The sequence below is a fragment of the Erythrolamprus reginae genome, unplaced genomic scaffold, assembly GCF_031021105.1.
Source record: "Erythrolamprus reginae isolate rEryReg1 unplaced genomic scaffold, rEryReg1.hap1 H_3, whole genome shotgun sequence".
NCBI lineage: Eukaryota > Metazoa > Chordata > Lepidosauria > Squamata > Dipsadidae > Erythrolamprus > Erythrolamprus reginae.
In genome coordinates this window covers 847,501-863,234 of record NW_027248484.1, presented here as the reverse complement: position 1 = coordinate 863,234, position 15,734 = coordinate 847,501, and the positions used below count along the sequence as shown (strand labels likewise).

Sequence of the window (15,734 nt, the reverse complement as noted above, 5' to 3'; positions counted from 1 at the left end):
ATCATCTGTCTATCTATCTATCTTTCTATCTATCTTTATCACCTATTATCTATATATCTATCTTTATTATCTATCTATCTATCTATCTATCTATATACTGTATATATATATATCTATCATCTATCTATCTCTCTATATCTATCTGTCTGTCTGTCTGTCTATCTATCTATCTATCTATCTATCATCACCTATCTATTATCTATATATCTATATATCTATCTTTATTATCTATCTATCATCTCTCTATGTCTGTCTGTCTGTCTATCTATCATCTATCTATCTATCTATCTATCTCTCTATGTCTGTCTGTCTGTCTGTCTATCATCTATCTATCTATCTATCTACCTATCTATCTATCTATCTATGCAGAAGGCTACAGGTTCAAATCCCGTAAGGGTATGTCTAGCTGATGAGGCCATAACAAGGCTGAAATAGATCTATACTAGGCTCCCTTCCTTTTCACTTATCAGCAAAAGTATGTAACCATGTAAACTTATAGTTTTCCAATTATACTGCTCAAAAAATAAAGGGAACACTTAAAAACAACACAACAGAACTCCAAGTAAATCAAACTCCTGTGAAATCAAACTCTCCACTTAAGAAGCAACACAATTCATTTCACATGTTGTCAGCACATTCAATTTTGTACAGAGCAGTTCCATTTTTGCTACCGGGACGCCGTATTGGACCGTACCAGCTGCAACCTGATACTGCTTGGAACCCCCAATAGCCTCTTTACCGGAGGTCCTCGACTTACAATGGTTTGTTTAATGACCATTTAAGATTACAACGGCACCAGTTTTGGTGAAGGCTTCCGTCCACACGGTGCGAGCGATGGCTGCACCCCGAAGGCCGAATGCTGGAGCCTCACCTGCGAATTCCTGCGGCAACATCGGACGATTGATCAGTGTCTGGAAAACGGAGATCCACTCCAGCTGGTCGCTTTGGGTCTCGCAGGCAAAGAGGAACTTCCGGTCAGGGGTGATGATGGTGACTCCGTACTGCCAGTGATTCCCCTGGATGGACGGTGGGAGCCCCTCCAGGGCCTTGTAGCTGTTTTCTTTGCTCCCAATAAAAACCTCTCCCCTGGCGAAAGCATCCTGAGTAGAAGACAGAGCAGAAGGAGTTTGCAAAGGAGTGGAAGGATTAATCTTGGGGAGGGGGTTGAGGGTTCTGCAAAAATTAACAATGGAGACAAGATCTGAAGGCCAAGCCAACCATCCTTCCCTTCCTCAACAGGGTCTCCATGGAAAAGTCAAGAATAGGGGGGGAAATCTTCCTTTCTCTTCTTTCCTTCCTTCTTTTCTTCTCTTTCTTTCTTTCATCCTTCCTCCCTTCTTTCTTCTTTCCTCATTTCATCTATTGTCTATCTATCTCTACTTATCTTTATGTGTACATCTACAGTTTTCCTGAAAATATGACCTACCCCAAAAGTAAGCCCTGACCTATCTATCTATCTATCTATCTTTCTCCCTCTCTCTCTCTCTCTCTATCTATCTATCATCTATCCATCTATCATCTATCTATCTATCCTAATCTAATCTATCTTATCTATTTTATCTATCTAGCTATCCAATCCTATATATCTTATCTATCTAATCCTATCTATTTAATTTATCCTGTCTGTCTGTCTCTCTATCTATCTATGTCTTCTATCATTTGTCATCTATCTCTATCTCTATCTATACCTATCTTATCCAATCCTTCCTGCCTATCTATCATCCATCTAAATCCGTCTTCTATCATTTATCTGTCATCTCTCTATCTAATCTCTCTATATCTATCCATCTATCTCTATATCTATCTATCCATCCATCCATCCATCCATCCAAACCCACCCACCCATCCCTCTATCTATCTATCTATCTATCTATCTATCTATCTTATCTATCTATCTATCTATCATCTACCTACCTACCTAACTACCTACCTATCTATCTAAAGAAAAATCTAAAGGAAAAAAATCTCTCTCTTCAAACCAGAAGAGAGAAAGCAGAACAATTATTTTAGACGAAAAAGAGGGGGGGGGGTTAAGAAAATCTAGAGAGGCTTGAAGCCAACAGGGTGAAATTGACCAGAAACAAAGAGTCTCTCTCTCTCTCTTTCTCCCTCCCTCCCTCCCTCCCTCTCTCTCTCTCTCTCTCTCTCTTTGTAGACAGAGAAAAAAGAGCCAGTGGCAAGATGGGGCCGATCTGTTTTGGCAAGAGGGCCTGTGAAAAGGATCTGCGTGTTCTGGAACATCGGACGTTGAACAAGAGCCAAGAGTGCGAGGCAGCTGTTAAAAAAAAGGCAAATGCTATCGTGAAAGGAATTAAAGGACGAATTGTCCCCCTTCTTCCCTGCTTTGGTCAGATGCCACTTGGAATACGATATCCAGCAAGGAGTTGAGGGACTGGAGAAGACAACCAAGGTGGTCAAGCAAATGGAAACCAAGCCCCATGGACAGTTGAAAGACTCAAAGGAATTGTAGACATATTTGAAGGCTGTTGGTGCATTTGAAAAGTTGAGGAGGAGGAGGAAGAAGAGGAGAAGAGGAGAAAGAGGAGGAGGAGAGGAGGAGGAGGAAGAAGAGAAGGAGGAGGAAGAGGAAGAAGAGGAGGAGGAGGGAGAAGAGGAGGAGGAGGAGGAGGGAGACTTACCAAAGGATCCTTAAAATACATTAATCTTCTATCATCCAGGGTAAACCAGCGTTTTTTGAACCCTTCTGTTTGCTAAAAGCAAAGAAACGAAAAAGAAAAAAAAATCATTAATAAACCAATTTATCTAAAATACAAAGTAGATGATTTTATTTTCCTTTATTTTACTTTTTAAAAAATATTTTTAACATTAAAGATGGTCTTGTTAATTGCACATGTAGGGGTTTAAGGAAAAGCTTAATTTGCTTTTACTTGAAACGTCTTCGGACCCTGTAAAGAGGAGGTGAAGGGGTTAAACTCACGACTAGCGGAGCCGTAGTTTTCTATGGCTTATTAAAGTTTATTAAAGAAGTCACAATTGGCTGGATTCCCAGGTTATAAAAAGCCTACAACGATGGCTTATTTGTGTCTGTGTATTCAGGCAACACACAGAACTACAACCAAACAGAACAGATTACAAGGTTCAAATTCCAGCTATGATAACCAGGCTGTAATAATTATTCTTCAAGTTTATCTACTTCCAAAAAAAAAAGACAAGATACAAAGCTTGCCACAAATCCTAAAAACAGCCACATGTACATCTTTTTTATTTTTTAAAGTAGTCCATACAGCAAAGTAGTCCATACAGCAAAGTTCTAGAAGTATGTGGTTCATATTTGTATCAATCCTGACAGCTGGGGAAATTTTTTGCATGTGTTTTCCTACCCAGAAAGAAGCAGAAATATTGAATATGGAAATACACTGCTCAAAAAAAATAAAGGGAACACTTAAAAAAACAGAATATAACTTCAAGTCAATCAAACATCTGTGAAAGATACTGTCCAAAGATACTTCACCAGAAGAGCCCTTCACTCCTCCACTCGAAACATAACACCCTACGAAAGCAGACTATCAATCCTAGATCTAGAAAGCTTAGAACTACGTCGCCTAAAACACGATCTAAGTATTGCCCACAAGATCATCTGCTGCAATGTTCTACCTGTCAATGACTATTTCAGCTTCAATCGCAACAACACAAGAGCACGCAACAGATTCAAACTTAATATTAACCGCTCCAAACGTGACTGTAAAAAATTTGACTTCAGCAACCGAGTTGTTGAAGCGTGGAACTCATTACCTGACTCAGTAGTGTCAACCCCTAACCCCAAACATTTTTCCCTTAAACTATCCACGATTGACCTCTCCAGGTTCCTTAGAGGTCAGTAAGGGGCGTGCATAAGTGCACCAGTGTGCCTTCCGTCCCCTGTCCAATTGTCTCTCCTTATCTCATCTTTTCTTCCTTTCAAATATTTTCACTTATACTTTTATATCTTTTCTTCTATTCTTTTCTTTACTTATATTATTACATATCTTTCTCTTAAATGTGTATTATGTATTGGACTAAATAAATAAATAAATAAACAAACAAACAAACAGACAAATAAATCAAACTGTCCACTTAGGAAGCAAAGCTGATGGACAGTCAATTTCACCTGCTGTTGTGCAAATGGAATAGTTGTGCAAATGAAATATTCCATGAGAATATTTCATCCATTCAGATCTAGGATGTGTTCTTTGAGTGTTCCCTTTATTTTTTTTTAAGCAGTATATAAGCCTAAACTTCTGTTTTCCTTTTGAATCTCTGCCACACTAATCTTTTAATTTCCCGTGGGACCCCGAGAAAGGGTGGAGTGGGAATGAAACATGTTGCAAACCCACCCACCCCGCCCCCCAACAATGTATAATTTATACTACGCTGAAATTGTTAGCAGTGACAGGGCCAATCCGTACAAATATCTCTCTTTTTTTCTTTTAAAAGACAGCTCCAGTTTAAAATCCGATGCAAACCTTGGGCTTGTTTGAATGTGTATTTAATGAATTGGTTAAGCAGAGAGATGGAGGAGGGCTTGATTAAAACTCTCCTTGGCTCACAGCAACAAGAAAATAATTAATTTCTTGATTCATCTTAATTAGTAGAAAGAGAGAGAAAAAAAACCTGCAAATCTTTTTTTTTAAAGAAACCAGATAAAATGCTAATATGAAACTGGAGAAAACTAGGTTAAAAATCTCAATTTTTCTGTTTTAATCAATCCTGCAAGTCTGTTTTAAGGATCAGAAAGAAGGGAGGAATACCATACAAATGAGCCATGATTTTGGAGAAGAAGATATAGCTTATAATAATAAATCCAGGCCCAGTAATCCTCCTCTGGGGACATTATAACTCCATTTGGAATTTGGGAAGCACAATATTTATAGCTGTAATCTTTTTTTTCAAAAATGGCAAGGGTGCAATTGCTTTCCTCCCCCATCCAAAGACGTTTTAACCAGCCAAATTCCCAAATCGGTAGTAATTTTTTTAAAATTAATTTTTATTGATATATAAACTTTAAAGACAGAATATAAAGTGGAAAAAAAATCGCAAAAAGAGGGAAAACACAAAAAAGAAACATCTTTTTACATACATAAAATTTTATACATATATAAAAACGCCATCACTCTGCTAAACAATTCCCTCAACACTCAAACTATTTACTAAGTCTGCACTACTATTACTACTAGTTTTTTCTCATCATTCCTATCACCCATTTCCTCCCACTTATGACCGTATGACTGTAACTTGTTGCTTGCATCCTTAAGATTTTTATTAATATTGATTGTTTCTTCATTCCTTATTTGACCCTTATGACAATCATTAAGTGTCGTACCATATGATTCTTGACAAATCTATATTTTCTTTTATATACACTGAGAGCATCTGCACCAAGACAACTTCCTTGTGTGTCCAATCACACTTGGCTAATAAAAAAAATAATTATATTCTATTCGACCCAAAAAAAAACATTGTAAAAAAAGTATCAAAACTATCTCCACCAGAAATATACATTAACATCTATTAATCCTGTTACGGTGCTATTATGGGATGATCTATTAGTAGACATTTGGTCAGTCAAGTTTATAAATAATGTAGTCCTTTAAGGAAGCTATCCACCATCAGCCCTCGTTTGAAAACCAAAGAAAGATCCACAAAGATCCTATTTTGGGGGTCCACCATAATATGTGAAATATTAGCTTTCTAGTGCAAGCTAAATTTGCCAATCAGATTCCTTTTGGATATGATAAGATACCTCCTTAAGGCTTTCAATAGACTTTCAGGGTCTCCTAGCCAAAGTACGCAACCACAACGGAAATATTTCAAGCATCTCTTTGTAGTTCACAACGTAACACGCTATGGGGCAGAACTGGAAAAAGCATTCAAAGGAAGGCAATAACCAACCTTGAAATGTGATGTCTAGGGAGATGCTCACATTAGAGAAACATCTTTCAGTTGTGGCGAGGGGGGCGTTTGCCCAGGTTCGCCTGGTGCACCAATTGCGGCCCTATCTGGACCGGGACTCACTGCTCACAGTCACTCATGCCCTCATCACCTCAAGGTTCGACTACTGCAACGCTCTCTACATGGGGCTACCTTTGAAAAGTGTTCGGAAACTTCAGATCGTGCAGAATGCAGCTGCGAGAGCTATCATGGGCTTCTCTAAATATGCCCATGTTACACCAACACTCCGCAGTCTGCATTGGTTGCCGATCAGTTTCCGGTCACAATTCAAAGTGTTGGTTATGACCTGTAAAGCCCTTCATGGCATCGGACCAGAATATCTCCGTGACCGCCTTCTGCTGCATGAATCCCAGCGACCGATAAGGTCCCACAGAGTGGGCCTTCTCCGGGTCCCGTCGATTAAACAATGTTGTTTGGCGGGACCCAGGAGAAGAGCCTTCTCTGTGGTGGCCCCGACCCTCTGGAACCAGCTTCCCCCAGAGATCAGAACTGCCCCCACCCTCCTTGCCTTTCGTAAAGTTCTTAAGACACATCTTTGCCATCAGGCATGGGGGAACTGAGACATCTCCCCTGGGCTATACAGTTTATACATGGTATGTTTGTGTGTATGCTTGCTTTTAATAATGGGGGTTTTAGTGTTTTTTAAATTATTAGATTTGTTCTTGCATTGTCTTTGTTATTGTTGTGAGCCGCTCCGAGTCTACAGATATACGGCATACAAATCTAATAAATAATAATAATAAAATAATAATGGTTGTCCCAAAGGTGCTTTTTTCCAAGATGCAACTGAACTTTCTGGTTTTTCACTGGAGTTGTTTCGTTCCTCATCCAAGAAGCGTTATTTATTTTTATTTATTTTATTCATTTATTTTGTCCAATACACAATGAAGGTAAAAGAGAATAGACATGAAGTAATGTATATCAAAGGAAGGATAGAAGAAAAAAATATAAGAATAAAATACGTCAATGAAGAATAGAGGAAAAGATATTTGAATGGAAAAGAAGATATAGGAGATATTTATTTATTTTATTCTTATTTATTTATTTTGTCCAATACACAATGAGGGTTTTAGTGGGTATATATCTATATACACATAGTAAAATACATGATGAAGGTTATAGAGGAGATACTCATAGTAAAATATATCTATGAAAGAATAGAAAAGAAGATATAGTAATAGAACATATCTATGAAAGAATAGAAGAAGAGATATAGGAATAGAAGAAAGTTATAGGAGAAATATACGCCCCTTAGTAACCTCTTAAGAACCTGGAGAGGTCAATCGTGGATAGTCTAAGGGGAAAATGTTGGGGGTTGACACTACAGAGTCCGGTAATGAGTTCCATGCTTCGACAACTCGATTGCTTCTTTGGCTCTGATTTCCATTCCATTCCCCACCAACCAGTTGTCTTCTTGGATGAGAAGAAAAACTTCTTCAACTAAAAACCAGAAAGCCCACTTGTGTCTCGAAAAAAGCACCTTTGAGATGTAATCCAAATCACCATGATTCATAGCAGCATAGCGGTCAAATTAATTAAATTACACTAAATTGAAGGAGATCAGGAATTATAAAGTCACCTTGTTTTCCCACCCAACCCTGTCAAATTGCATTTGACCTTAAAAGATCAAACTCATCTTACCTTTGGCCCAGTCTTCTCCATATAGCCTTCCTTCAGATAATTCCTTGAAAGTTTTGGCACCAGCTAGAACGTTCAAATGAGAGAAAGAGATCAGAAGATGGAAATACAGTGATACCTCGTCTTACAAACGCCTCGTCATACAAACTTTTCGAGATACAAACCTGGGGTTTAAGATTTTTTTTGCCTCTTCTTACAAACTATTTTCACCTTACAAACCCACCACCGCAGCTGGGAAACCCCACCTCCGGACTTCCATGTTTTTGTGATGCTGCAGGGGAATCCCAGCAGAGGAATCCCAGCAGCACAAAAACGGGCGCTTCGCTGGCAACGGAAGCCCGAAGGTGGGGTTTCCCAGCAAGGGGAGCCTCAGTGAAATCGCAGCATCGCAAAAACACAGAGGTCCAGAGCTGGGGTTTCGAGGACTTCGGTGTTTTTGCAACGCTGCGATTTCACTGATGCTCCCTTTGCTGGGAAACCCCACCTCCGGGCTTCCGTTGCCAGCAAAGTGATCGTTTTTGCGATGCTGGGATTCCCCTGCAGCATCTCAAAAACACAGAAGTTCGGAGGTGGGGTTTCCCATGGAGGGGAGCCTCAGGGAAATCCCAGCAGCGCAAAAACGGGCACTTTGACTGGCAAAAGGGTTGAATTTTGGGCTTGCACGCATTAATCTCTTTTCCATTGATTCCTATGGGAAACATTGTTTCGTCTTACAAACTTTTCAACTTAAGAACCTCGTCCCGGAACCAATTAAGTTTGTAAGACAAGGTATCACTGTACAAGGCAGTGCCAATGGAAAAAGGAAGCAGCCAGAAGAATAAAAACTCAGTTAAGCCACCCAAAAGATCCTCAGCCATCAACTGTTGCAGCAAGAAGGTATAAAATAAGGAAAGCTGGCTTGTGGAGTTATTTGACACAAAGACACATTAAATCAACGTTTCTCCACCTTGGTGACTTTAACATAGGCAGACTTCAATTTCCAGAATTCCTTAGCCAGCTTACTGTTTCAATCTAGATGTTCCAACTCCCAGAATTCTCAACCAGGGTGACCTGGACTTTCTTGGGAATTCTGGAAGTTGAGGTCCACAAATCTGGAAGTTGGTAAGTAAGAGAAATAGTGGTATAAATAATTCCCAGAGAACGAGGAGAAGAAGAAAGAAGAAATGGTGAGCTCACATCAATATCGCTGGCTCCGGGGAACGCCACTTGCAAGTAATGGAATCGGGCGGCGCGGATGGCGTTGAACCAATCCACTATTTCCTGAAGGGCAAGAAAACGGTTGTGTAAATAAACACACACCAGTACACACTTCTGAGGCATTCTCTACAGTTTTTCCTAGAACTGGCTGGGACTGGATTTTAAATGCAACAATCGCTAAATCTCATTTCTCCAGGCCAAACTTCTACAATTATTCTATTTAATTAAATGGCAGTTTTTGTGCATTCCTGTTGTTAAACAGAGTTTATTCTTTTAAAAAATGTAGGTAGGTAGGTAGGTAGGTAGGTAGGTAGGTAGGTAGATAGATAGATAGATAGATAGATAGATAGATAGATAGATAGATAGTTAGATAGATACACTGCTAAAAAAAAATAAAGGGAACACTTAAATAACAATATAACTTCAAGTGAATCAAACTTCTGTGAAATCAAACTGTCCACTTAGGAAGCAACACTGATTGACAATCAATTTCACCTGCTGTTGTGCACATTCAACTTTGTACAGAACATTCAATGAGAATATTTCATTCATTTAGATCTAGGATACGTTATTTGAGTGTTCCCTTTATTTTTTTGAGCAGTATGTATAGCCATTCATCTTAGCACCAATTTTGGGCAGCTCAGTTTACAAATGGCAGTCACTTATGGCAAAATAATTGTTGCTGGTTTTAGATCTACATTTTTTAATCTCTAATTTTCATGTGCTGTAGTTTAAAAAAGAAGATATAAAGTAGTTTGAGTCAGAAATAATATTGTGTTTCAAATTAATTTCAAGATGTTCAGGAAGGGATAAGGGTTACCCTTTGGTAAGATGGGGTGGGGGTGAGAGACAGAGAAAGGGTTGGTGTATGGGTGGATGGAGAGATGACCGAAAGAGAGAGAGAGAGAGAGTGAAAGATGGAAACACACACAGAGAGAGAGAAATTAGGGAGAGATGAGTTGGTGGATGGGTGGATGGATGGACAGATGATGTTGGCGACTACTTCAGCTTCAACCACAACAACACAAGAGCACACAACAGATTTAAACTTAATATTAACCGCTCCAAACTTGACTGTAAAAAATATGACTTCAACAACCGAGTTGTCGAAGCGTGGAACTCATTTCCGGACTCCATAGTGTCATCCCCAAACCCCCAACACTTTACCCTTAGATTATCTACGGTTGACCTATCCAGATTCCTAAGAGGTCAGTAAGGGACGAGTATAAGTGCACTAGAGTTCCTTCCGTCCCCTGTCCTATTGCTCTCCTATATCTCCTATACCTTCCTTCTATTCCTATATCTCTTCTACTATTCTTTCATTGATATGTTCTATTACTATACCTTCTTTTCTATTATTTCCTAGATATATTTTACTATGAGTATCTCCTCTATAACCTTCATCATGTATTTTACTATGTGTATATAGATATACACCCACTAAAACTCTCATTGTGTATTGGACAAAATAAATAAATAAATAATAAGAAATGAGAGAGAAACAGAGAAAGAAAAATATGAGAGGGAGATGAGTTGGTGGATGGGTGGACAGGTGATAGAGAGACAGAGAAATGCGAGAGAAACAGAGAAAGAAATGAGAGATGGGTTGGTGGACGGGTGGATGGATGGACAGATGATAGAGATCAAAATAAATAGAGAGAGAGAGAGAAATAGAGAGAAAAATAAGAGAGAGATGATTGATGGATAAGAAGACAAAGAGAGCAATACTGGCTGGACAGTTGCCTTCTTAACAGTCACCCCTGTGGTCATCACAGGTCACAAGGGATGCACAGACAGACACAAAGTCTCTATTTGCTGCTCCTCCGGACCACATGCAAACCAACTCTCGGAGCTGCTCCCTTCCTTACTTCGGGGCTCCCACCTTGCCATCTTCATGGTAAACAAAGATATTCCTTGTGCTGTTGTCCTTCAAGTAGGTGATCTGCATCCCGTGAGGGTTTCCAATTTTCTCAGGCTGGAAAGTGGCGTTGAGATGCTCAATTTTCATAATTGCTTTGGGTTCCTTGGCCTTGGAGGAAAAAAACAGCACAACAATACATTAACCACAACCACAATGGAAGGTTTTGTTGTATCTGCAGCGCATCTGATACACAGGTTCCCAGCCCAAGGAAAATTGGGAGAAGGGATTTTGCAATCCATCAGGAATACGGTCGGGGTTTAAATCCAAGGGACCAACCTTGGCAGCTTTAAGACCTATGGACTTCAAATCCCAAAATTCCCAGGCACATTGATAGAAACATAGAAGATTGATGGCAGAAAAAGACCTCATGGTCCATCTATTCTGCCCTTATACTATTTTTTGTATTTTATCTTAGGATGGATGGATGTTTGTCCCAGGCATGTTTACATTCAGTTCTTGTGGATTTACCAACCACGTCTGCTGGAAGTTTGTTCCAAGCATCTACTACTCTTTCAGTCAAATAATATTTTTCTCACGTTACTTCTGATCTTTCCCCCAACTAACCTCAGATTATGCCCCCTTGTTCTTGGGTTCACCATCCTATTAAAAACACTTCCCTCCTGAACCTTATTTAACCCTTTCACTTATTTAAATGTTTCAATCATGTCCCCCCTTTCCCTTCTGTCCTCCAGACTATACAGATGGAGTTCATTAAGTCTTTCCTGATAGGTTTTATGCTTATCATTCAGTAAACACAGAAGAAATATGGGAGATTGGTGGATAGATCTCCTAGACAGGTTAAGTTGCTTCTGTTTTAATTGCAATTGACCTCAGCATGCAAAGAATCTTTCAAACTTTCCCCTAAAAAGGATCATTTAAAAAAAACCCCATTCAAATAGAGCATTAATGAATGATCAATAAACACCGGTTTACTCTTTATTCTAAGTGTGGGTAATGACCTACAAAGCCCTACATGGCATCGGACCAGATTACTTACGGGACCGCCTTCTGCTGCATAAATCCCAGTGGCCGGTTAGGTCCCACAGATTTGGCCTTCTCCAGGTCCTGTCAACTAGACAATGTTGTTTGGCGGGGCCTAGGGGAAGAGCCTTCTCTGTGGGGGCCCCGGCGCTGTGGAATCAACTCAGAGATTCGTACTGCCCCCACCCTCCTCACCTTCCGTAAGAATCTTAAGACTCACCTATGTCGCCAGGCTTGGGGCAATTATTTATTTATTTATTTATTTATTAAATTTGTATGCTGCCCCTCTCCGCAGGCTTGGGGCGGCTCACAACAACAACAGAAAACAATATATGATACAAATTCAATAATTAGAAAGCTAAACACCCATAATTTAAAAAGCATGCACACAACATACCATAGATAAACAGAAATTAGACCTTGCCCCTCTGACTAATAAATGTGATGAATGGTGTGATTGTATTGTATGATGGTGTATTACATAGGGTTATTAGTCGTACTTTTAAAATATATTTGATTGTTCTATATGCTTGTTTTATATTTATTCTGTGAGCTGCCCCGAGTCTTCGGAGAAGGGCGGCATACAAATCAAATAAATTGAATTGAATTGAATTTATTTCTGGCACAAGATCTCCAGAAGGTCCAGAAACAACCATGAAGTCACAATCCTTATTTCTTTCCCAATTGTGGGAAGGAGTGAAGTCACATCTATGAAGATAGGACCCAGCAATGGTCCCTTTTCAAAATGTTAGGAGCTATCAGGACCTTGGACAGCACCAGCCATGATGCTGGTTGGGGAATTCTGGGAGTTGAAGTCCACATATCTAGTTACCAAGTTTGAGGAATGTTGGGCTAGACCTTGGATTTCACCACTGCATCCTAGGGCCAAAAGAGGATGCGGGGGAAAGTGCCTCCCTCTCCGCGGTCCATTTTTGCTCCCAAGGGGGTGCAGGAGGCCAAGAGCTGCCTGTCACACCCCTGGCCACACCCACCCAGTCACATGACCACCAAGCCATGCCCACAGGAAGTTTTTTAAAAAATTGAATCCCACCACTATCACCTCCTTACATCATTTCTGTTGTAGTACTTCAAGGCTCCTTCCCTTTCCGAAAGGACAAATTTTCTGCTGAGAAACTGCCCGTTGTCACGTCCCCTCTTCCACAAATATCCTTCCCGGTAGCCTGTGTAGAAACAGGAAGAAAAAGCAGTGTTTTTTACTGGAAGCCGATGGGTATTTTGTGATAAGAAGATGAAACCTGGATCGTTCCCTTGTGACTGACCGTCTCCTGGTGGAGATAAGAGGTTCGGTTTCTGCTTTATTAAAATCTTTATTTAAAAAAATCTTTATTAAAATTTTGCACGTAAAAATACACTGCTCAAAAAAATAAAGGGAACACTTAAACAACACAATATAACTCCAAGTAAATCAAACTTCTGTGAAATCAAACTGTCCACTTAGGAAGCAACACTGATGGACAATCAATTTCACATGTTCCAGGTTCCTAAGAGGCCAGTAAGGGGCGTACATAAGTGCACTGGTGTGCCTTTCGTCCCCTGTCCAATTGTCTTTCCTTTCTCTCACTTATCATATATATTTTCTTTCTTTCATATACCCTCTCCTCTAAGTTCACTTTACCCTTATATATATCACTACATGTCTATTTTTCTTCCTATGTATTTGTGTATTGGACAAATGAATAAATAAAAAATAAATAAAATGTTGTCAGCACCTTCAGCTTTGTCCAGAACAAAGTATTCAATGAGAATATTTCATTCATTCAGATCTAGGATGTGTTGAGTGTTCCTTTTATTTATTTTTTTGAGCAGTCTATTTCAGTTGGGACCTCAGGACCTGTTTACATGATAACTAGTAGCTGGATACAATATTAATAAAAATCTTAAGAATACAAGCAACAGTTACAGTCATAAGTGGGAGGAAATGGGTGATAGGAATGATGAGAAAAAACTAGTAGTAATAGTAGTCTAGACTTAGTAAATAGTTTGATGGTGTTGAGGGAATTATTTGTTTAGCAGAGAGATGGTGTTCCAGAAAAAATTGTCCTTGTGTCTAGTTGTCTTTGGTGTGCAGTGCTCTGTAGCGACGTTTTGAGGGTGGGAGTTGAAACAGTTTGTGTCCAGGATGCGAGGGGTCAGTCAATATTTTCACCACCCTCATATTGACTCGTGCAGTATACAGGTCCTCAATGGAAGGCAGGTTGGCAGCAATTGTTTTTTCTGCTATTCTGAAGTCTGTGTCTGGCTTGTTGGGTTGCAGAACCAAACCAGACAGTGATAGAGGTGCAGGTGACAGACTCAATGCTTCCTCTGTAGAACTGGATCAGCAGCTCCTTGGGCAGTTTGAGCTCCCTGAGCTGGCGCAGAAAGAACATTCTTTGTTGTGCTTTTTTGATGGTGTTTTTGATGTTAGGGGAACATTTTAGTGTCATTTAGAAGGAAGGGCAGATATCGATCTATTCCCGGGCTCCTTGGTGCAACCGAGGAGTAAAACAAGAGATCGTATGTTCCATCTTGAGACAAAGAGGAGTGAGAAATGCCAAGGTTCTCACGAGGACGCCGCAAACGCTGTTGTGTGTTGCTCCCACCACACCCCCAAAAAACGCCTTCTTACCCTAGACCCCAGCTTTGCAACCACGATGTTCCCAGCTGCACCATTTCCACCCCACGCCCACTGTTTTAGTAACAACAGTGCTATTGTTGAGCTCTGCACAGAATAAAGGATTGAGGGCCAGGCGTGAAAGAGGGTTGTTTTATTCATTTTCCTTGGAAGACAAGAAGAAAGGGCCTTGTGTAAGAACATAAGAACCTAAGAAGAGCCCTGCTGAATCAGTCCAAAGCCCATCGAGTCCAGCATTCTGTGTCACACAGTGGCCCACCAATTGTCCCTGGGGATCTTGAGCAGAAAGAGAAGGCAAGACCCTCCCTTCCCCCTGACCCCCAATAAATGGGACCCAAGGGAACCCTGCCTGCCTCAACCAACATAGAGGCTGCACATGGACCTCCGTTTCAATAACCACCAATACACTTGGCATCCATGAATCTGTCTAATCCTGCCTTGAAGCTATCAAGGCTGACAGCTGTCACGACCTCTTCTGGAAGTGAATTCCATGAACCAAGGACCCTCTGGGCGAAGAAATATTTCCTTTGATTTGTCCTCGCTTTCTTACCTAGGAGCTTTAGGGAGGGGCCCCTCGTCCTAGTATTGTGTGATAGAGAAAATAATTTTTGTCTATCCACCTTTTCTATCCCATGCGTGATTTTATACACTTCGATCAAGTCAACCCTTAAATGCCGTCTTTCAAGGCTGAAGTAACCAAGGCGTTGCAACTTGGTTTCATAAGGGAGGGGCTCCATTTCCTTGATCATACTTTTTGCCCTTTTTTGCACCTTTTCCAGTCCCATTATATCCTTCTTGAGGTGCGGTGACCAGAACTGTACACAGTACTCCAAGTGTGGCCTCACCATCGATTTGTACAGAAGTAGCTTTTGTGTTTTGCACAATGAGCACTAAACATCTTATTTTATGCTTCCACACCTCAGCCTGGATCTTTTAAACAATGTGTGATGTCCATGCCAGCCTCTTTTATTTATTTATTTATTTGTTTGTTTGGTCAAGCAGCATTGGTAGTATAGAAAGATACAACAATCTTCAGAGAGGGGCAGCATACAAATATAATAAATAATAATAATAATAATAATAATAATAATAATAATAATAATAATAATAATAATATACATGATACTAGTAAGAGAAACATTAGGACAGGGGATGGAAGGCACGCTGGTGCACTTATGCACTCCCCTTACTGACCTCTTAGGAATCAGGAGAGGTCAACAGTGGACAGTCCAAAGGTAAAATTTTGGGGGTTAGGTTACGATACTACAGAGTCAGGTAGTGAGTTCCATGCATCAACTACTCGGTTACTAAAGTCGTATTTCCTGCAGTCGAGTTTAGAGCGGTTTACTTTAAGTTTGTATCTGCTGTGTGTTGTGTTCTCTAGCTAAAATTTCCCCCTCCTTCTCTCTCTCT

At 40.1% G+C, this 15,734-nt stretch overlaps 1 protein-coding gene across 1 annotated transcript in view; it reads right to left on the bottom strand.

Annotated features, from left to right (window-relative positions):
• The window catches only part of LOC139155560 (arf-GAP with dual PH domain-containing protein 1-like), a 28,491-nt gene that overhangs the window by 3,098 nt on the left and 9,659 nt on the right, over positions 1-15,734 (bottom strand). The window contains exons 5-10 of the mRNA XM_070730742.1: positions 12,755-12,867; positions 10,667-10,813; positions 8,764-8,847; positions 7,591-7,653; positions 2,640-2,711; positions 872-1,100 (exon numbers count right to left, since the gene is read on the bottom strand). Coding sequence (XP_070586843.1) covers positions 872-1,100; positions 2,640-2,711; positions 7,591-7,653; positions 8,764-8,847; positions 10,667-10,813; positions 12,755-12,867 — 708 coding nt within the window. The remainder of the gene's footprint in view (positions 1-871; positions 1,101-2,639; positions 2,712-7,590; positions 7,654-8,763; positions 8,848-10,666; positions 10,814-12,754; positions 12,868-15,734) is intronic.